This window comes from Lagopus leucura, unplaced genomic scaffold (assembly GCF_019238085.1).
Source record: "Lagopus leucura isolate 7727_CA_CO unplaced genomic scaffold, USGS_WTPT01 Super-Scaffold_73, whole genome shotgun sequence".
NCBI lineage: Eukaryota > Metazoa > Chordata > Aves > Galliformes > Phasianidae > Lagopus > Lagopus leucura.
Genome location: NW_024962252.1, coordinates 84,226,962 through 84,249,563, shown reverse-complemented (window position 1 = coordinate 84,249,563; position 22,602 = coordinate 84,226,962). Strand labels below are relative to the sequence as shown.

The 22,602-nt window shown below is 39.5% G+C and overlaps 1 protein-coding gene across 1 annotated transcript in view; it reads right to left on the bottom strand.

Annotated features, from left to right (window-relative positions):
* Positions 1 to 5,787: 5,787 nt before the first annotated feature.
* The window catches only part of TGFB2 (transforming growth factor beta 2), a 62,078-nt gene continuing 45,263 nt past the window's right edge, over positions 5,788 to 22,602 (bottom strand). Inside the window, exons 3-7 of the mRNA XM_042895167.1 lie at positions 14,653 to 14,785; positions 14,428 to 14,538; positions 11,940 to 12,114; positions 11,253 to 11,406; positions 5,788 to 9,225 (exon numbers count right to left, since the gene is read on the bottom strand). Coding sequence (XP_042751101.1) covers positions 9,067 to 9,225; positions 11,253 to 11,406; positions 11,940 to 12,114; positions 14,428 to 14,538; positions 14,653 to 14,785 — 732 coding nt within the window. The 3' untranslated portion in view covers positions 5,788 to 9,066. The remainder of the gene's footprint in view (positions 9,226 to 11,252; positions 11,407 to 11,939; positions 12,115 to 14,427; positions 14,539 to 14,652; positions 14,786 to 22,602) is intronic.

Here is a 22,602-nt window from a genome sequence, read left to right as displayed (position 1 = left end):
TTCTCTTAGGTCAGGCAGTGATTGAACATCAAGATATATCTGAATACAGCTTTTATTCTCCTGAGATCTACCTTATCTCAATGGGCTGTCGCAGCTTCATTGTCTTGTCAGGTTGCCACTAATCAGCTGTGAATAAAAGACCACTTGCAAGTGAGAAGCAAAGCTCTGATCTGAAGAGTAGTCTGCCTTTCCTTCCTGTATGCTGGTGAAGAGAGTTGGCACTGAGGTGCTCCATCTTTCTCTCAAAGAAGGGAGGGGACTCCTCATTAGGATATACGTATAGATGGACCACTTTGTGCTGTAAAAATACACTTTTTAATTTCTGGAAAGAATATTGGCTAGATGGAAAGCAGTTTATATTAGCTACTTGAAAACCTGAAGCTTTTGTTCTTGTTTCTTCAATACCAGAGAAAGGAGAAAACTGTTTCACTTGGGAGTTTTTTTTTTCCTACTGAATGCCAGAGGCACTGCGGAGATGTCATTTCAAGCAGAGCACTTAACTGAAGATACACCAGTAACCCCACTTCACTCAGTGCTTTGTTCCAGTTATTCTGCTAATTCAAGTAGATGCTGCCGTGTTAATTCAAAACAGCTCATAGTTTCAAGCGTTTCTTTATGGTCAGGAGCACTGGAAACTTGCTTTCATCTTTGAAATGAAAACTGATATACTAATCTAACTATATGACCCCAACAACTTTGAGTGCATTTGTCTGAGTTCTGCTTTCAAGTTGAGCTACGAGTGCACAGCATTTCTGATTGGAGAGTAAAAAGCAAATATACTTGCCTGTTCTCTGAGAAGCCAAAGATTTCTCAAAAAAGCCTGATAAAACTCTGTACATAAATTTATCTCTGGGCTGAACTTCAATATCAAAAATTCAGCCTGAAAATGAAGAAAGGTACAAGCAACTGAAAATATAGTTTTGCCTACCTGTAGTAGTATAAAATGCACACTCAATAAGTATAGTGCAAGAATTGAAACCAGTATGAAATTTTATTATTTTCATTACTGTCGGATGACTGCAACACCTTGCTAAATGTACCAATCTAAGTAATAATAGGATTAATTTCCTCCTTTGGAAAATTATCATATTCATATTTTTCTAGGTTTCAAATATAAAATCAAAATCATTTGATTTCATGGAGGTTGTTGTGGCAAGCCATGCTCAAACATTTTTGCAAACACATATGCTGTATGCAAAGTTACGAGTGAAATGACAAACAGCCTGTCTGTTCTTTTACAAATGACATTAGATCCTGGCATGTCCCCTATTGAAACAGTTGTGCTGGAGTAAAGCTAATGCAAGAGCTGGGAATAAGACCAGGCAGTTCAATTCCATTGCCTCCAGAAGTCATTTCCTGCATTTAGCAACACAAGTTACAAAAACAACCTGCTATTGCTGGAGTAACCCAGAAGTGAAAGAGTCTGAAATTTCCTTTTTTAACTCCCTGGGGCTATACAGTAAGACTGCTAAGAATATAACTAGTGAAGTGGTCCAGAAAGTGTAAAGATACTTAGCAAATAGAACGAGAGACTTAAGAATACAGAAAAAGCTATATAAACATTGCAGGCCTGTGCAAGTTTTAAAGCAGGCTCTAATTATGTATGCACCATCTTCTGAGGACAGATTTCCCCCAGTGATGGGCAAGTCACTGATTGGTCCTGTGCCACTTACAGGAGGAAGGAGTTCTGATCAGTGAGACAGTTGTCTGGGTGCAACCCTGAGAGCACTGTGGAGACCAGAACATCGTATGTTTGCATTACTTACATGGATTACCCATTGCTGGCACGATGTTTGAGGCCCTGTTTATGCCCAGCCTGAAGAGCACTTGGATATACAGTGCTTCTTGAAGGGACTTTATGCTAGAGAAACCCATGGTTATAGTGCATGAATTTTCTCATTTAGCTCCTGGAGTACTCAGTGGAATTTCGACTACAAGATAGACATCATCTGTTGTCACAGTGCAATGAAGGACATTTTAATACTGTAAGACCAAGGTCAGGGAAGAAGCTAGGGGTCCTTAGCTACTGGAAAAGTTTAAGGTCTTGTTAGTGGCTCATTCAAAGTATGTTTTCTGTCTGATAAAAAATTATAAATATGCCAGTGACTTCGTTATTTCCAGGTAAACTCCTTCCTCCCTAAAGATGACTCTATTGCAAGGCAAAGGATAAGAAATGGGAACAGCCATTTGTGGTATGGAACCATAGCCAAGGCCAAAGCATAAAGTACAGCAAAAAAAAAAAAAAAAAAAAAAAGAGTGTACTTATCCTGTGGCTTTATTTAGGTCATATACTTTATGCTGACATAATCCTTCTGTTGTATTCATCTTTCCTGCTCTGCTTTCTGTGACCTGGCTCTGCATACATCATCTGGCTGTCTTTGAGAGCCAAGATTTGTGGTGATTCACCTTCTGTGTTGCACATAACATAACTGGGTATCAGAGTAAAAGTCAGATCATATTCTTATTTACAGTCCTTTGACTTTTTTGTGATTGAAAGTTTTGCAGAAGTGGAGGAAACATTGCATTTCAGTCTCTCTAAATCTAGCTTTCACTCCCAAATGTTCACAAATTGATCCAGACCACCTCTTTGAGAACAGGTTACACACTGCAGAGGAATGCATAACTTGCCCATGAACTTCAGCATGTTTTGTCTTTGGTATTTACATTTTTCCAAAGGGAAAAAAAGCACGGTTTTCCCAATAAATATATATTTTCCTCTTTTGATGAATGGAATTAGTCTGCATACCCTTGGAGACAGCCAGCAAGTTTACACAAGGAGCTGGAATGAAGCTGTTGATTTGCTTCACATGGGTTCCATCAGATGGCAAAAGCCATCACTTTGTTCCATACTGCTGGGCCTTCAATCACTGAAGAATAAAGTGACCTGAAGTCTGATATCCCACTACCAGTCCCCTGAAAATAAACTCGATCTGGAGGGACACTTTGTCTGACTGCCATTACTACAGATGGCAGTTAGACTTATGCATCTTTGTGCTTGGGAAAAATCCAGCTCCTCTGAGAGACTTGTACCTGCCTAAGAGCTACTCGAGTGTAAAAAAACTCTGGCACATGTGAAAGCCTTATACGTCCCCACAGTGAATCTGGTGATTAAAGTTTGATTATAAACCAGTTGTGGGGATTGAACCTAACTCAGTTTTGGAAAAGTGATTCAGACTACTTGAAAATCAGAACTATAAATCCTTGAATTTAGTATTTGGTAAAATGTGGACTCACATGATAACATTTGGGGTTGGTCCACTTCTAATTAGCTGGAAGAATTTTGTAAGAACTGTTCTCTGTGCCTCATGTGTATTTCATAGAACAAAGTGGGACTCAGTTCCCTTTTGCCATTTGAATCTACCTTCTTCCATTTCTTATAGAAAAGTATTCCACACAATTAGCATGGATCTTTTAACTGAGATTAGCCTACAGTATGGGAAAGAGTGCTGAGACCAAAGATCAGTGACCACTGAACCTCCCTCACTACTATCATCTTATTTTGGCACTAAAACACATCATTCAAACAAACGATTTCTTTCTTGGACCACCATATGTTTTAAGAAAGCTTTATACCCCAGGGGTTCTGTTTTAGATTCCAGCAGGTTACTTCATTAAATGAGCATATCAAATTTGATTGGAAGTTCTCATCAGCTTTCTGTTCCATTTAATTTTATTTTTATACAGATGAAGAAATTACTGTTACACCCATACCCACTGACAAGCCAACTACATTACTTCACATCTACTTTATAACCACATATAATTACATAACTTCTTGGTTTATTTTCTTCCAGAACTCATGGCTCCTCACAGAATCTACTTCGTCTGATCTAAGGCAGATTTTGACCTAAAAACTGGTTTTTAAGACATTTACATGGTTTGAATTTTCCTATATTGAATATTCCTCATTCATTAACCACAATTTGATTCGAGAAGCAAGGACTTTAGTGATAGAGTCTGGTGAGGCTGTATTAGTGATAGTAAAAGGCAAATCCAGCACCAAAATATTCTGCATTAATCTTATTATCATGGGAGAACATCCATCTTTTCAGCCCCACACTGTAAAATCTCTCTTAGCACAATGCATTCTTTCCACTTTGTTCCTCTTCAATCATAGATACCACAGTGACTTTCCTATCTAAAAGATCCAATCAACATATTACTTCAAACTCTCCTGTTACTCATGGATTTCAGAAATAAAGCAGCCAGAGTTGCAGAGTATTCTCACCAGTATAAACTGAGTAGTACCTTTGATAGGAATGGAGCTGGCAGATTACATATATGTAAAAAGCATGTAACTGGGTAACTAAAAATACAATGAAAATTAATATCTGTCAATTTTTGCAGGACCACAGTTTTACACTAATATAAACTCACTGACATTAGTTAAGGCTCCAGTGTAAGACTGGAGCCTAACTGTGGTGAAACGGCCCCTACGATTGTTTTCACTGCTTATCCCAAGTTGCATTCCTAAACACATATTCACAGACCACAGGGTCCATTTGTTGTAATTTATCACAATAGCACTAAACAATCTGGCATAAACATATTCTTTCTTTCATGCCAAGAAATGCTATGCACCCCTTAGATCCCAGACAAAGTATATGGAAGAGAAAGTAAGGTGTTCAGCCCCTCTTGTCATCAGTCCAACTTCTGGAAGCATGATTCTATGCTGCAGCCCTTCCTCCAGTCTGCTTTATTTATTTGACAGGTGCTGCTAAAGGGCTAGCAAAAAAAAAAAAAAAAAAAAAAAAGCTGCAATACCCTGCTCTCTACTTCTTATTTGTTTAGATATTACAATTATATATTGCAGAGTGCATGGAGACAGACTTACTATGGAATCGTATTTCTTGTTATAAAAACAAGCAAGCAAACAAAACAAACATAGAAACAAACAAAAAAAAACCAAAATATTTCAAGATGATTTTGTGGCTGCTGCTAACAGAGTTAGCTGAAAAGACTGAGAATCAGATAAATGATTGGGTTGGGCTGTAATCATCTGCAGCTTCATGGAGGCAAGCAGGGATCTCCAGGATCCCAACCTCTGCTTAAGAGCAGGTGCAGCGGGAGCAGACTGCCCACAGCCTTGCCCAGCAGGTTTTGAGCATCTCCAAGGATGGAGACGCCACGCAGCCTGTTCCAGCTCCACTGTACAAATATTTTCCTTGCATTAAGCCAGAATTTTCCTTGTTCTAACTTGTGCCTGTTGCCCCTCCTCCAATATACCCATTTCATGCCGCTGAAGGCTATTTTGTTCAATGTACAAAATAAGTTTCACCATTCCTTTACTGAAGGATGCGATGACGTGAGACCATTCACTGTCCAGGCATCCAAAAATTGACTCAGATCACCTTCTCATCTTTTGTGGCACTACAGGCATGAGGAAGGAGTTACTTTGAAACCCACTACCAAAGAGGAAAGCCACTGTAACTGGTGCCTGGAGTAACAGCCATGCAGAGGGACCTTTAGATGTTTGGGTAGGGTGCTGGTGAAAGATGGGGCATAGTGAGGTCATGTAGTAACACTGCTCCAACCCCCTGTATGGGGTAGTCCTTGTCCTGTGCATACATGGGATAGTGCTGCTGCTCAGAGCAGTCAACCAGAAGCCACTTCTTGTCTGCAGACCAACATATTATGCAGTTGCTGAGGGGAAAGTAATCCTCAGAGCAAATGTGCTGGACCACATCAAGGCTCCCCACAAAAAAAGTGCTTGGCAGCAATTAAGCTGAGCCTGAGCTGAGGAATTGTCTATGCCAGAAGAACACTGTCATATGAACAACACCAGCATATAATTGAAATAATTTATTTACCACTAGAGCACCACAAAAACAGACATACAATGTGTTAAAATACAGAGTAATCGATCACCAAAGTACAACACAGCTGTCCTTTAAGTTCCTTTTTTTTTTTTTTTCTTTTAAACCACACCAACCATACAATCGTGTTGTTGCTAAACACATAAAAAATGCTGTCCTAACCCACTCAGCTAAGTGCTAAGACCCCCCTCAAGCTCACACAGCTCCTTTGGGTCTGACCTTTCAAAGTGCGAAACATTTCCTGCCAGGTGCTGGGCATCACCAATGCTCAGGGACTTTGCTGAGATGGTAGCAGCTACCTACTTATTGTGACAGTTTAAACTGTTGCAGTCCCATCTAAACATCATTTGATGGGGGGAGGGGGTGGTAATCAACATCAGACCTGAGTGGTGTTTGGCTTCACATCACACCACTCTATAGAGGGGTGTTTCACCCATGAGTTCTGCGCACTGTAGGATCAGGTCTAATAGTGTCCCTGGTAATTAAGCAAAATGCATGCCTAATAAAGTGGAGAAAAAAAAGTTGTAGGAGATTTATAACAATATCTCAAATACTATCAGTGCATTTTGAGGAAAAAAAACTTAAAAAAAAAAAAAAGTATCTGATCTTGTGGTAGTGATTAACAGAAATAAGGCTTTATGTTTAAATTTAGACAACAAAAGCTCCAAACCCAAACCAAAATCTTCAGCTGCGTCCAGCGCATAGTGAGTATAATTGGACAACTATGCTATCTTGTACTCCACTTTTCCAAAGCTTCAAATCCACTCTAAGTTGCATTCCCATAGCAGAGAATTGCAAAAATGTTCTTAAGCCTTTTGAAACGTGTTCATCCATGTCTCCCTTCCTGTCCAACAAAAATACAGTTTTCTCATACTGAACCTGATAAAACTAATTTTGCTGCTGTATGCAGCAAAATCCAGAGTATTTACTACCCTGAGGAGTTTCACTGAGTTCAGTGCATCTTCTCACTGGAGTAAGTCTGGCTCAAGCAAGTGTTAGCAGGACAGATTTTTCACTTGTTCATTTCAACTCGCTAAATAAATCAGAAGTCTAACATACCTCCTCCTCTGTGCTGAGTCAATGGGTGGGATTAGATCAACTGTGGGTCTACGTGTCCATGTAGGCAGTAAGCATAGACTCTGCTGAAGTCCTGAGGAGCGGCGGGTGCAAGCCGCTGCGGTACTTCAGCTTTGCATCAGTGTTCTGCTGAAGTCAAAGAAATTGCACATCTTAGAACTGGAGTTGACAACATAAAGCTCAGGAGCATGCTCCTGACACCACTCAGGTCAATGACAGAAAATGTCCTTCTCATCCAAGTAGCATGTTTCTAGCGCAGTTTTCAAGCTCTGCCATGCAAAACCATTCATCATATGATTGTGTCTTCTTCATGACTTTTTTTTTGCCAATTTAAACTTTTTAGAAAAGAAATGTATGATGTGGATTATTTTTCAACTCCCTCTACAATATTCAAATGCGTAACAGCAACAAAGCCCTAGAGACCCCATATTTCTTTTTCCATTTTTTTCTTTTAATAAGTTTGAAAACTCAAAAAATCAAGAGTTTGACCCTGCAAATCCTGCCATGCCACTGCAGAAGTTAAAGGCAAGCCTCTGTTAGTGCGTTGGGAGCAGGATCAGCCCCACAGCTTAATGGCAGGGCAAGTCCTGCTGTGTGTGAGCCCCAGGGTAGCCTGCTCCAATGCATGCCCCATGCAAAGGCATTGCTGAGGCAGATACTCTGTACCAGCTTTTTGCACAGGAGCAGATGTCACTCTCTGCCTCTGAACCGCATCACGATTCAAGTGTTACAAATGGGGATGAGAGAGGAGGGAGGGAAGGAGGGGAGGAGAGAGCACTTTAATCCATCCTTTTTTATAAAACAAAAACAAAACAAAAATAAAAAACAAAAAAAAAAAACACAAATGGAGTCAGGTAGCTTATGTCATAATGATGAACAATATACAAAGCACATGTATAGCAATTATTATAAAACATGTATTTGTAGTGCAAGTCAAAATATAGGGACTCTACTCATACTGGCCAGCTAGAGGGAAACACGTGATTCTGAGTGATCAAAAAGAGCCCCAAATTCAAATTCAAACTCATGAGAGCTGACAGTATTACAGAGTACAAAAATATGGTGAAAATTTACACATTACACATAAAGTACTTAATTTTTTAATAGTTTACAAATAGAGATCTACAGATATGTTTCCAATTAAGCTGGCTTTTACTACCCACCTATTGCAATACTCTAGGTATGGTTACATATACCAAAAGAACAAAAAATCCCATAGCATAGCTATACAGCAACATATTAAGGTCTGAAGATTAGACCAGTACATGTTAAATATTTCACTGGTTTACTAAACTGACATTTAAATCATTTACAGTAAAAAAAAAAAATCTTATAGACTTGTCTTTGAGACTGAAACAGAGTGTCCTTTATTAGTAAGTTATTCAGTATTTAAAACAAGGGTTTGAGACCTTACAAGAAGCCTCTCCAGGCAGCTGGCATGAAAAATAAGGTATTTTAAAGGCAGAGTTTCTCAATAGTGTAATAACTGATTTCTATTTAAATCCAACTAAACTAACCATTACTTTCTGAAACTTTTGAGCTTGTATTCCTTTAGGCTTTCTATGTATTTCTGGCAGTTTATTTGGTCTCCATTTTGTCCACATTTGCTGGTTTTCTTTTTCCAATGGCAATATGGAAATGTTCATTTGATAGTTTTTACACACAAATAAATAATGCACTGTTAACTCTACAACTAAGAGGAATGGGTAGGATGCCTATTGCATAACAATACAGAGAGATCAAGTAAGGCACGGGACAGATACAGCAACTCCACTTCATGGGATTTTCCTGTTTTTTTCCTTTCACATAGTAACACTAACAAATTTCTTCCAGTGTTTATTTTTTAAAAGGTTTTTTTTTTTTTTCCTTTAACTTTGCTTCTTGTCTATCTCACACTATGTGTAGTGAAATGTAAGATAAAGGCCTTCAATGTTTTGCTTCAGATGCCAGTTTAAAAAAAAAAAACAAAAACAAAAACAAACTTTCAAACAGTTCAGACTAGTACCGCTTTTTTTTCTTCTTTGTTTTTTTTTTTTTTTTCCTTTTAACACTGATGATCCTGGATTTTCGTTTTTCTTTCTTTCCTCCTCGCTCTCTCTTTCTTTTTTCCTTGGTTATTATTTTTATTTTTATTTTTTGATACACACATGTCACGTTGCTTCTGGGGTATCCTTTAGCTGCATTTGCAAGACTTTACAATCATGTTGGACAGCTGTTCAATTTTGGGTGTTTTGCCAATGTAGTAGAGGATGGTGAGGGGTTCTAAATCCTGGGACACGCAGCATGGAGAGGCAGAAGCTTCTGGATTTATGGTGTTATACAAGCTGAGTACCTAGAAGGAGAAAGGAAATAAGAGATTAAGACAGATTCCTCTGCCTGCTCCACTCCGGAAAGCAAATTCCTTTCTGCATCACTTCCTCCTCCAGTGCCTGGGAAAAAGTCCAGTGAAATCAGAAGAAAGATGCCTGGATTTGAATATTTTTGCACGCTTCTCCAGTTCAACCTGGTGTCACAAACCATCTGAGCTTCCTACTGTTTTATCCCCACAGCCTTAAATCTTAAAACATGTATGTACCTGCAGCCTGACTTGAAAGCATAGCTCTTCAAAGCAGCACACATGCTGTATTGTATGTATAGGGAAAGAAAAGACTGAATGACTTTCATCTGCAACTTCAGACTGTCATTTACTGTTACAGGATTTCGGTTTTACAAGAGCACCAAAGGGAGAGGAGAGTCTTTCAGCACATGAGTACTGCTTTGCTTCTCATCCCTGCATACTTTTCTGTAAATCCACTAATGCCACCCTTCAAGAACCATGACTACTTCCTCAGTAGTCCAACTGAGGATCAGCTGTGGCTGAGGATCAGCAGCACTGGTACTTTATGTCACATTGGATTCATATGCATGGTTCTCTGCAAGGGAAGTATGTAGGGTTACCCACTGATGATTCACAGGTATTTCCGAGGATGCCATTAATGTGTTAGCTAAACACTAAATGACCTTTTCCTAGAGCTTCAACACAACTTTTACAGCTTTTAGAGACAGAAGTCCTGTTCAGGACAGCAACACTAACTACTTTATTAAGCAACCTCTGCCTATTTGGGTGACTATCCAAACCACATATTTGTGATCATGACAGTTATTCTTCCTCTTTCCTTTAAAAACAAGTGCTGCTCCCAACAGCGTACACTACTACTCCACACAAGCATGGAAACATAGGTTCTATTAAAAAATATTTACCGCTGTCAGCTGACAGCCACTGCTGATACTACAATGCCACAGCCACTCACAGTTACAAAAGATACCTACACTTAGGCCTGTACCTTATGTCTTTACAGACCAAAAGGAAAGCAATCCCTCTCTTGAAGAGGCTGACACTGATCTGATATTTTAAGGAAGATTAGTAAAAAAGGAGACATCATCCTTAGTACGGACCTGAGGGTGAAATTCTTTCTTTATGACAACTGCAATGCAAATGCCTGCCTCATACATTTACAGTCTAGACATCCATATTGACAGTGGAGAAAAATAGGCACTTCACAGCAGAGTATCACTCATTCTAAAGCACTTGGCTAGAATAACCCATCCAATCCCTACAATAGAAGATTGTATCCCAACCATCTATCAGTTCATAAGCACCCCAGACACAAGGTCATTCTTGCTCAAATAAATTCTCAATGTACAAGAATAAATGCCTCTTTCGAAGAAGTACACCTATCCCTACCTCATCATGAAATTCAGCATGGTAGCAGATCACTAACAATACAAAAAGAGCAACTCATAAAGCAGGTGAAAATTGGATGCTAAGACTCAGCCCCATAATCATTCTGAGTGCCTTGGCCGAGGGAGGGAACTCATTGCCATTTTGCACTCATGCTCTTTACTGACTGGTCCTTTTTCAGTCAGCCTTCCAAAGCTGTATCATGCTTATGGTCACAAACAGTATAGGATGCATTCCTACACTGTATTGATGACCATGCTAAAAAAACTGTATCTCTGTATCTTTGGATCAATGCATGACTTCAGCTTCAACTCTAGTCTGAGGGCACATGCAAGTCCCTCTTTAGGGTCATATTTTCTTATTTACTGAGATAACATGTGGAAGCTTCAGGCTCTTGTACTGATGACAGTCCAAGAAACATATTTCACCCTGCAGTTATAAAATAGAAACTAGCCCATGTCTCTAAGCGCCACATCTACCCTTTTCTTGAACACTTCCAGGGGCAGTGACTCCATCACCTTCCTGGGCAGCCTGTACCAATACTTCACCTCTCTTTCCAATAAGAAATTTTTCCTAATATCCACCCCCTAAATCTCCTCTGGTGCAACTAAGGCTACTATCTGGACCGATTTACTTACTCTGCTGTGCTGAGTATCTGAGCTCCATAAATATGGGCAGGCTCCTGCACAGAAATTGGCATGATATCCTTTAGGTTCATGAATCCATTTCCAGCCAAGATCCCTCTTGAAGTCAATATAAAGTGGACGCAGGCAACAATTATCCTGCACGTTCCTGGAAAATAAAATACAGACAAATGCATTGGCTATCACAAGGACAACATAGAGAACAAAAATAATCCAGTTGTTTGCTCCCTGAATGATGATTTAAAAACAAGTTAATCACATCTGTTGTAGTTTATACTGTAAATGAAATGAGATGCTCATACATGGCAAGAATTGCTTATAGAAAGCTAATGGAGGATCACTGAAGTACTTTTCTCCAGGTCCTACTGAGTCCCACTCAGCACAGCGGAGGTGATAATTTGGTTATAACTATGAAGATGATAGGCTTGGGAATCACCCCAGGTGGAACTCAGTTTCTGCATTCTGAGGTTCTAACCTTCCTCTTCAGACACTGTCTCCATGGGAGTGGAGCACACTGGACAGATACCCTTTGGGCATGGACACTGTGGGTCTGTGAACAAGGACCACGCTCTGTAAAATGCCTACCATAAAAAAACATTTGCTTGCATGATAAGCAACTGCATTACAATTCAGAAGCTGGCACAGTTTTGTAAAGGATACTAAATGTAGATGCATAGTTACCTAAAACAATAGGCAGCATCTAGAGCACGCTTCTTCCGCCGACTGGGCTGTTGCGACTCAAGTCTGTAGGAGGGTAACAACATTAGCAGAAGATGTGGGGTCTTCCCACTGTATTTTTTCCTATTGGACTTTAAAGCTTTCACATCACCACTGGAATATGTGTAGTCATCAATACCTTCAAAAAATACATTTTGGTGATAAACATTATGTTGCTATTTTCTTCACAAATTAAATAAACCATCTCTTTAAAAAAAATGCTATCAGAACCTGGGCAACAATGGCGTCAACTGAACACATTTACTGGGAAAGTTGAGCCAAATTTCAGCCCAAGATCCCAAACATATTCACAGTTCTCATGCATCTGTTGTATCAGACCTCCATATTCATAGCCACTTAATGGCACGTCAGTACACTTACCAAAATCGTTGAAATGAATAAGAGAAAAGATATGTGGAGTCCCTTCAGCCAATGCATTTATATTGCTTAAACCAGTTTCCAATGCCCGAAGCAACGATGCTTTTTGTACTTCACTTAGGGCAGTATTCTAACAGCTTGCAGTCTTCTAACAGTTATGCACCTTTCTAAACTTTGTAATAGCATTAAAGCTACTCTGGATAATCAACCTGCATTTCCCACTGCTTACTTTCAACTCATTAGTTTTCTCTATCACATTTACGTATTTCTAATGCTTATAAATTCTCTGTCTCTCACTGTCAGTTTATTAAATTCTGCCAATTCTCTCAAAAAAATCTGTTATTCTTCTTCTGTATGATCCTCTATATCCTTCTATATATCCTTCTTCTGTATGATCATGGCAAGGACATTGATCAAAATATTTATTCTTGCAGTAGAAATCAATGATCTCATATTTTGTATTTTCCCTTGAAACTCTAACTGCCTTACTAACTTTCTTATCATAGCAATAGGATGGGCAACAGAACCCAAATTTTAGCCTTTCCCAGGAATTAAATAGCTCGTGTTATGCCTGTCACTGAGAACCTTTTGAAAATTAACCTCCTGAACCAGATAATGCTATCTAAAGGAAAAAAGTTACTTTTTGTAACATGCAAAAATACAAAGATCAAATGTCATACTAACATTGCTTTAAAATGCACACAATGGCTTTATTCATATCTACAATCCATATATTTACTTAAAAGAAAAAAAATTCCAATGCAGTGAAACAATGGTTAAATAAATGTAATATTTGACAAGGAATACAGCCAAATCCTTGGAAAACCAATGAACCAAATCATGATATATTTGAATAAATGAAAACTTGATAAACAGCATGAGTTTATTCTAATATAGGCTCTACTTCAAGCACTGATTGATGATAATTCTGGCATCATCAGTTAAATAACATTTCCCTATTAGAAAATGAAACCTGAATGGCTCAAAAACATACTGGAGCTTATGCTTACTATATATCACTTTGTCTGCTGTCCACAGAAAGCATATATATCCATAACCCTTATTACATAATTCTTTGTATTACTTATTCAATCCAATCTTTAAGTTTTTACCAAGCTATCAGCATAAAAAGCATTTGTGCAACTAATATATGAATAACAATAAATTGCAAATGCCAGTGATTGAGAGTATATGTATTGAGATAACCAGTATTATGCAATGTAGTTCTATTGACTTCACCTGACACTCAGACTTACACTGCTTGAAGTGGGAGCACACTGAACAGACATACCCCTCCTGCTACTTCAACCCACAACTCACTTGGAGTGGAGCATGGCAGCACGTTTGTTCAAGTCTGGCACCTATTCTTCACTTATTTCTGAAGCAACTGATGTCATTGCTCAGATGAATTTTAATATTACTGATATAAATGAAAAAGAAAAAAAATGCTGGAGTTGCTCACTGCTTCCAAACAGCTAGAAGCACTTTTGCAAGTATTTACAAATACTGGGGTCCTTCATAAAAAAATAAAGTGCCTCTGTAAGAAAACCAGCCTTACCTACAGTTTAGAAATTTGCCATAACAAGTATTGCTTTTCAAACAATATTCTTAAAACATACCATGCTCACACACATCTACTGCAAGCAGCTTATGTGTGTGCCAAACACTATCTTAATTGGACTCTTCAATAATCTTCTCTACTGAAGCCTGAACACTTGCAGTGCTAGGATGGACAGCAGAGGGTTTATTCTGAAAGTATTCAGTAAATTTTCTCACGATTATCCAACAGTGGATGGTCTACAGTGCATTAGTCTTTCCTGAATCCAAAACTGTATGTGCATATATATCCAGTGTGGATGCTGCAAACTTTAACAGAGATATTTAAGGACACAGCAGCTGCAAGCATGGAATGAGACAGCTTACTCGTGCCATTTGGTTTTAGAGTAGTTCAGTTGGTTTTAGAACAGTTCAGCTGACAGTTATACCCTTGTGCCTTTAACACAATTTCCTACTAGTTAAGATTCAAGATTCTCAAATAAGTAAGTAAAAAAAATATATATTTTTCAGTTTTTACCTGCAAATCTTGCTTCAAGCTCCTCACTTTTATTTGGGATGATATAATTATTGGAAGGCACAAAGGTGCAGCATGGACAGTGTAAGCTTATCTTAAATCCAAGGTTCCTGTCTGCAAAACATGAAAGTAAGTGGAATAAGTTTTTGAGTGGAATGAGCCTGAAATGCTGCTGAGTTAATAAATGACGATTTGGGGCAGGAGTGAAGACAAAACACTGCTTGTCACCTCTGTGATGGAGCCATTCATGCACAGCCTCAGTGACATCAAAAGACAACCATTCTCCTTCAGCTCTCGTTTTAACCACTTTGCTGTCGATGTAGCGCTGTCCTGGTGATGATAATTCTTTTGATTTCAGAACCTGCAAGAAATAACAAATATGATTGTCTGCAAGTTAATGTTTTAACAGCAGATTTGCATTAAAGTGGACCATCAGCATTATAAAAGAGCAGAAGAAATTATTACAGCTCAAATTTCTATGCAACAGATGTACATTCAGTCAAGTTTTCAGTACTGAAAGAAAGTGCAGTATGTCTTAGTTTCTACGGAATCATTACTGTCAATTACAATGGCAACAGCAACAAGGATTCAACAGTCTGACTACTGCAACTCAGCCAATGGAGTCTTTTTCCTCTCCCTTAGAATAACCATCAGTTGCTCCACACTTCAAAGTCCTCGTAGGGCTACTGTGTCATGATTCTGCTCTGTTGCTACTGCAGCGTATCTTGCAGTTATGATGTCTGACTTTCAAAATCCAAGTAAGTACGCCTGTATTTGCTTCCTGCTTTACAAGGAATCTTTGGGTGTTTGGTGAGAGGAAGGTGATGAAAAAACACCTCAAGAAAATAAGCTTTTGTCCCCAAGCAAAACATGGCATCATATACTTTTTCCTAATTCACACAAGATGACTGCACTGAAAATTTGTCCTGCCACACTAGTGGTCAAGGAAATCACAGCAACTGGAACATCAAAACAGAGGCTATTCCACCTTCTTTAGCAACACACTGGCTAGAGTATACCCAGCAGAGCGCCAACTATGAAGACCAATGAGGAGAAGTTGAGAGAGCTGAGATTTTTCAGCCTGAAGAAGAGAAGGCTCAGGAGGAATCTTATCAATGTGTGTAAATACCTGAAGAGATGATGCAAAGAAGGCTCTTTTCATTGGTGCCCGGCGTGAGGACAAAAGGCAGTGGGCTCAAATTGGAACACAAGTGGTTCTATCTGAACATCAATACATATTTCTTTACTGCATAGGTATCAGAACATTGAAATGGGTTGCCCAGAGGTTGTGGATTCTCCCCCTTGGAGATGTACAAAAGCCACTTGGGCAACAACAAGGTGTCCTTGTTTGAGTAGGGGGTTGGACCAGATGACCCCTAGAGGACCTCAACCATTCTGTGATTCTGTGCTATCAAAAGCTGAAGTACAAAATAGTCTATGCACTGAAGATATATCAGTAGATCATCAGCACTTCCAGTACTGGTTACACACTAAACAGTAAGAAAGCACTGTCTGTGGGCATGCAAAACCAGCCAGGTTATTGCTACATTGATAGTTTTGTGATGCAGGAATTTGGAATACCACACCGAGGTATGCTGGATCTCTCAAAATCCACCAGCGCAGCAGCAGCTCCTACAGTATCAATTGTACTACAAAAAGAGCCACAATCTGATAAGCTCCTTGCTCTTCTCCTGATCATCACATTTACAGCAGGAGAAGAGAAGAAGAAAGATATGGGAAGATGTTGGCCCTGATCCAGAAAATTAACAAACATCACTAGTAGAGGATGCTCACGTCTCCAGTAGAAATTGAGGGCACTCAAACATTCAACACTAGGAGTCCTTTTTACAGGGCACCCTTCAAACAAAGTGTTTGAACAACTGTTTACAGAGAATCTGGCAGCAGCAAGGGGACTACCATTGCCCAGAAGTGCCAGAGAGATGAGACAATCCAAAATCAATGCTGGGAAAGTCCCAGAGAAGTACAAATATAACTCTGCCTTCCCTTTGGTCTTTATCAGGTCAACTCAAGTGTTTCTGAGGACGTAATGCAGCTGTCGCTCTGCAGCGATGCGTTGGGGGGTGCAGGGGCAGGGGAGCAAATGGGACACAAGAACTTGGCTAATTTTTCTTCCTTTCTGCACAGTCATATCTTTCCACTGACTCCAGAAACTGCATACCTCGCAGTTTTGGCAGTGATGTCAGGATCTGAAAGTAAGCAATGTGCCAAAAGTAATCTCTTGCTGTTAACTATAATTGGTCTTAGAAGTGTTTTGAAAACTCAGTTGTGCTTTGGTATCCAATAGAGAATGTCTTTATCCCAATCTCACTCCTATGAAAGGACAAAGTCAAGGATCAGCAGTGTCCAACTGACATGAAAGGCTTTTATAGAAGTATAAGAGATCATCACTGCACATATTCAATAGCACATAAAACATCCATCCTGACCCATGAACTGAATCATAAGAGAAGTGACTGCGCGTTTCAGAACTGAAGGACAGGATGGACAGCGTAGATTAAAAGAGCTGAATATAATTCATCCTTCAATGTCTATGGTATCTGAAACTTAGGCTTCTCTCCTTATGGTTTATGTAGTGTGTTCAGGAAAAAAGTTATGAGGAATGAGCTAAAAAGTAAAAAAACTAAGTATAGCATAAGTAATTTCCACAACTGACATCATGCATTAAACAGGCACTAGTAATTCTTAAGCAAAATGTTGCTGAGTATAATATGAGTGCCACACACAGCGAAATTAGCAGGCCTGCTTCAACCTCAAGCAAAAATGATCTTTTAGCCTCACTGTTTCCATTTCCTTTTTTTTTTTTTTTTTTTTTTTTTTTGTGTGTGTGTGTGTGTGTGTGTATGTGTGTGTGTGGAAATTGCAGTCCTAACACAGAGCTAATGGATGATAAAATCCTAGGCTCATCAGTCTGTTTCCTCCCACAAACCCACCAGATGAATGAGTCTCTTCACTTTTCTGCATTGCATCCTATTTCCACCCACACTGAAGCAACTACTTCCCGCACAGTGAGAATTAAAATGGCCTCTTTGTGAGAACCTATCAGAAAGTCTTAAGGTTAACAATATATTCTGCAAACACTCTCCCAGTAACATTACATGAGATATACTTCCTACTAGATCAACTGGCTTATTTAAAAAAAAAAAAAAAAATAGAAGAAAAGCCTTCTGTATGCCTTGCAGCTCCAGCACTTGAAAGCTTGTCTACTTCTTCCAACTACACTATAGCTCTTAGAAGAGATATTACCCTTACCTATAAACATTGCTTTGTCTGTAAACATTGCCTTGCCTTTATGCTTAGCCCATTGCAACCACATCTAACACAATCAAAAATGTTGTTGCTCAACTTGTATCTGCAAGGTGCCTGAAAGGTGAATGTCTGTCCAACAGTTTTCAGTGCTCCAAGTAAATTAACATAAGAAAAAAGAACACTAGAGAGAAAGAAGACTGAACTAAAATTGTAGTTGTCTTTTCTCATTTCCTCCTGGAACAGCATCCAAAAAATCTACCTTCAAGAGGCAGGAGGACTTTGTATGTCTATGGATTATGACCTAGATTGCTAGAGCTTTCAGGGCTGGGTGTATCATGTAGGGGAAGAGCATACCATCTACACACAGAAATGCCATCCAATCACTTGCTAAATAAGAGACAGAATTTCCACACAAATCATCTTACCCCCCTCACTTACAGGTGTATGCACAAGTAGCTGACAGTGCACAAAAACTGCATGAATGCAGGTATGAACATGCACACCTTCATACATGCATGAGTGAAAGCTCAAGACAAACAAAATTCAAAATTCAGGTTGTGCAAAATCTTTACAGTTTCTAAACATGGGGATATTCTTCCACATATATCTCTTTATTTAGTCTCTTCTCCAACAAAGTGATAATGCAGTGCTGCCTTTTATAGAAAAGGATTATGCATAGACATATGATCACATTATTAGGAAAGGATTAGCTGAATAGGTAGAATGGTTACAAAAGGAATATCCAGCAGACTTCCAGCACAGCATGTAGAATAAATTTCCTTCAGTATCACTGCTATTACTTTTAAGAACAATTTGGTTTTGTCTGCCCTCCCTTTGTATGTAATTCTTTCCTTTCTCATGTAGGCAAATATTTAGCCAAAACTTCATTAATCTCTACTTGATGAAGTAGTTTGCATTCTCAAGCCTTGCCTTCCAGCTGTCATTACTATGGGCATGCACTTCAAACTTTGCTCATCTTTTTTTTTTTTTTTTTTTTTTTTTTTTTTCTGATCCCTCTTAAAAGCACTCGAGGAAAAGAATTATCCAGGAAAAATCTCAAGTTATCATGTACATGCAGCTACTGCCAGCAGAACAAAGAAAAACGCAATAGCGGATACCTGAATATTGCAGGTAACTGTGGGGAATAGATCATAAAGCAGCCAGACAGACACAAAGCATTGTTCTTGCTTGTACAGCTATGCATTTGAAAAGCTCACTTGGTGATCTCTACGAGTGCCTTCACATGCCACTCTCATCAGGCCTGAAAGAATACAAGTACCTTATAAATCCCATTGAAATCTTTTACTCTTCACTGCATCTCTAAATGTGTTCTACCCACTACTCATTCCTTGAATGGAGAACCTGCTCTGCTAGCTAGAATTGATCTGTGTTCATTTATTAGAGCTAAAGTAGGGGATAATTCAATGAGCACATTAGTATATATATTTTAAACAATAACCACTCAGAGCAGACAGCAGAAGAGCATGTCTTCATGACTCACTGCACTCATAAAAGGAAAAAAGCTGTCAGAAAGACACTGGTTCTCTCACACAATAAGAGCTCTACAACAGCAACTTGCTTAGTTTATTTCAGGTTTGACTGCCTGGCCAGTAACTACTCCTATTCTTCAGTAGTTACCACAGAAAATTTCAAAAGAATGGGATAATTGCTATTAGGTATAATTTACACTGGAACAGTTTTGGCTAATAAATTCATCGCCTCCCCAGCAAGCAAGCAAAGAAAATCAAATGTGGTCCAGTGGTCCAGTAGTGTTGATACATAGGCTGATGCATCAATGACTCAATGAATCAATATATCTGCTGCAGCCAAAAAAAAAAAGCCCTAGGCACACATCAAAGGCCAAACATCAGCAACAAGGGCATTTTATAGCTGGGTCGGAGAGTTAGAGTCACTAACTGTTTGGAAATATTTTGGGTGACTTATGTTTTCTTAAAACAAGCTATTGAATTTTCAAAACACAATAACAAGATTACATGGCCACCTAAAAATATCTATTGTGTCTGCTGTGTTGCCCAGATACTTATGGTGGTCACAGCTGTCAGACAGCGTGGGATCTGCCATCACCACGTAACAGTAAAGATGGTATTATCTTGTAAAAACCTTCTATGAATCTGTTTTTCCTTTCCATTTATTCTGGGCTGTCTGATCTCCTCTCTCCAGATGCTGTTGGCTCTCTGATAACTTCCTTCCTTCCTTCCCTTCTCTTCTGTGTCATCTCAGACTTCTGTGATGTTCTTGGATTACAGGATTTTGGCAGACTCACTAATCTTTCTCCTACTTATCATCATTATCCATGGTTTCCATTGGAACTTCAAGGGCCTTTTTATGGAAATGGAAATAACCTGACATGTACTTGTGAGCACAAAACAAATAAGCCCAAACAATGAGATCCAGTGCTAAATGATGTGCTAATGATGGTTAACAGCACAGAAGAGATAAATTCACTACGCAGAACATCTCTGGGTACAAACTGCCATCTAGGATAACCTCTTCTGGGCTAGTAGAACACTGCAGGGGACTCCAGCCTAATCCGGTGCAGAGTAATAACCAGATTCCCAAGGTCTGCATATGCAGCTGCTTGCGGTTTCCAAATTCTTATGTACTATTCACCCTACTGAAAGAATCACTTCTCTGCCTCAGTCCAGATTTCAAAGGTCTCCTCAGACAGTTCTCATGGATTTCATCCAGCCCTTTCAAAAAAAAAAAAAAAAAAAAAAAGACCACGCTAATTCTGCTGCAGACCACTACACCCTGCCATCCAGTTTCTTACTCATTGTATGTGGAGACATACGTCATAAAGTGCCAAAACTTCAATATAGTACCAGATAAATGGCTACCAGCTATCAGAATCTTAACCTTCTTATCACCACTAGTGCAAGAGGGACTGCGTATTTTTTCCAAAACTCTTAGTGCTGGCTTTCACACTTCTTTTGTAACCGCTTTTGAAAAAGTAATTCAGAAACTGCCTTCAGTGTAACAGAGTTAAAAGGGCTTTACAGTCCCCTTGCTCATCAGTGGAAGCCTTTCCATTACTTGTGAAGGTCTCTGAATCAGGCTCATACTGAGGGCAGAATCTTTAGAGACTAGTATATGAAATGCAGAATTCCTGCCAAAATACAAAGGTATGGAGTACTTGCCAAAGTCTTAAAAAAAAGCCCTAGCTGTATGATCCATCTGCTCAGAACTTGCCAGACACGTTCTTCATGCAAACTCGCAAATAAAAAGAACATATTGCACACATAACCTAGCCCCATTTATATCTGGATGGACTACAGCTGTGGCAGAATTCCCTGAGCATCAGCTGCTACTCGCTTAAAGGTAAAAGAAGGTGAAGTGTGAGGGGGCAAGGAGAAGTGCAGCTAAAGCAGGTCAGAAAAAGAAGGGGAAGTATGTCAGAGAATTGCTGTGGCTGATTCACTGCTTTACCCTGTGGTGAGGGGATGAGCCTCAGGGAAGAGGATGAAGACTGAGAAGGGATTTCCTCTCCACTCCTTCCCCAAGCAGGGCCTTCCACCTGCTGTGGCAGATACATGTGCTGGGTATGGTGGGGATGCAGCCCTGCGGCTGCTCAGTTTCATTTACATTTAAGCAGGCAGGAAAACTGTGTTGTGAAAGCAATAAATAAGAATAGAGGGTCTGGGGTCCTTCTCCTGGAATATTTTGAAATATTGAGTGCAATTTCCTGCCGTATAGGAGATTTTAAGATAGCTCCAAAGACTTTATGCAAAATGAAGCAAAACAAAAAAATCCTGTAAAGTTATCTAGCATTTAGCTCTAACTTGCCAGAGGCACATTATGTTTTATTAAAATATCAACAAAGAGCAGCCAAAGTCAACAAAAACAGAGTGGGCTCTTCTGTCTCCCAGCCAAACCATGTGTCCAGCAGGGTACTTCTTTGCTCACCTCCTCTCTGAGCTCAGTTCTTCCAGCCCCCTCCTTTTCCTCAGTCCTTTGCCTGATAGCCACATTTCACACTCGCATGCATTTTCTTGCAATATTTTGGCATGAAACCTTTTTTGCTTTTTTAATATTCAGATCTACTGCCTCTTCCACAGTGATGTCTTCTGCCACAAGTCACTCCTTTTCTTTCCTTCCTCCTGTCTGCACTGTTCTCCTTCTATCACTGTTCTCCTTACAGACTTCTCTTCCCACCACCTACAGGCTCTCGCACAAACCACTCCTATCCTGTATTTTCTTCCATCATCTATTCTTCTTCATATAGGCTCTCCTCTCCCACAAAGCTTCGCATCATTTTCCTATACCTCTCATCCATATCTTTTCTTCATATGTCCACTACTGGACAGGGTAGCAGGGCAAAAAGAAGGACAGAGTCCTTTTGTTATCTCATCACCGCTGAATAACAGTGGGATTTTCATTTTTTTTTTTTAGGTCTTTTTGCTGAGGGCCTGTCATTTGCTTTTAAGTATGGCAAGGCTCTACAGCACAGTTTTCATATTTTGGACCCAAGTGCTGCTTTTTTCCCTCTCCTCCAGACATTTCTATTCACTAGCTAGCCCTGAGATGAACTATCTGATGACAAAGCTCCCCAGCCTTCCTCAATTCCTTGCTCACCTCTGATGGTCTTTGTTGCACCAGCTTGATATGCCCAGCATAATAACTACCAAGTTGCAGTGTTGGTTAAAACTTGGGCATGTCTGTACATTTGGTTACCTTGCCAGACTGCAACCTGAATAGCAGGAATCTGAATTCAGAGGCTTATTTCCGACCTATGTCCTACATCCCTACGCTCCCCATAATGTACACACACCGCAAACTGTAATAAATCTATCATCCCAGAGCCCGACATTTCAGTAGGGCACCAGCTCTTGCCAATAGCTAATGGTGTTTTATGTACCACTTCAAATTGTCTTCAGTAACTTCGCAGTTCCT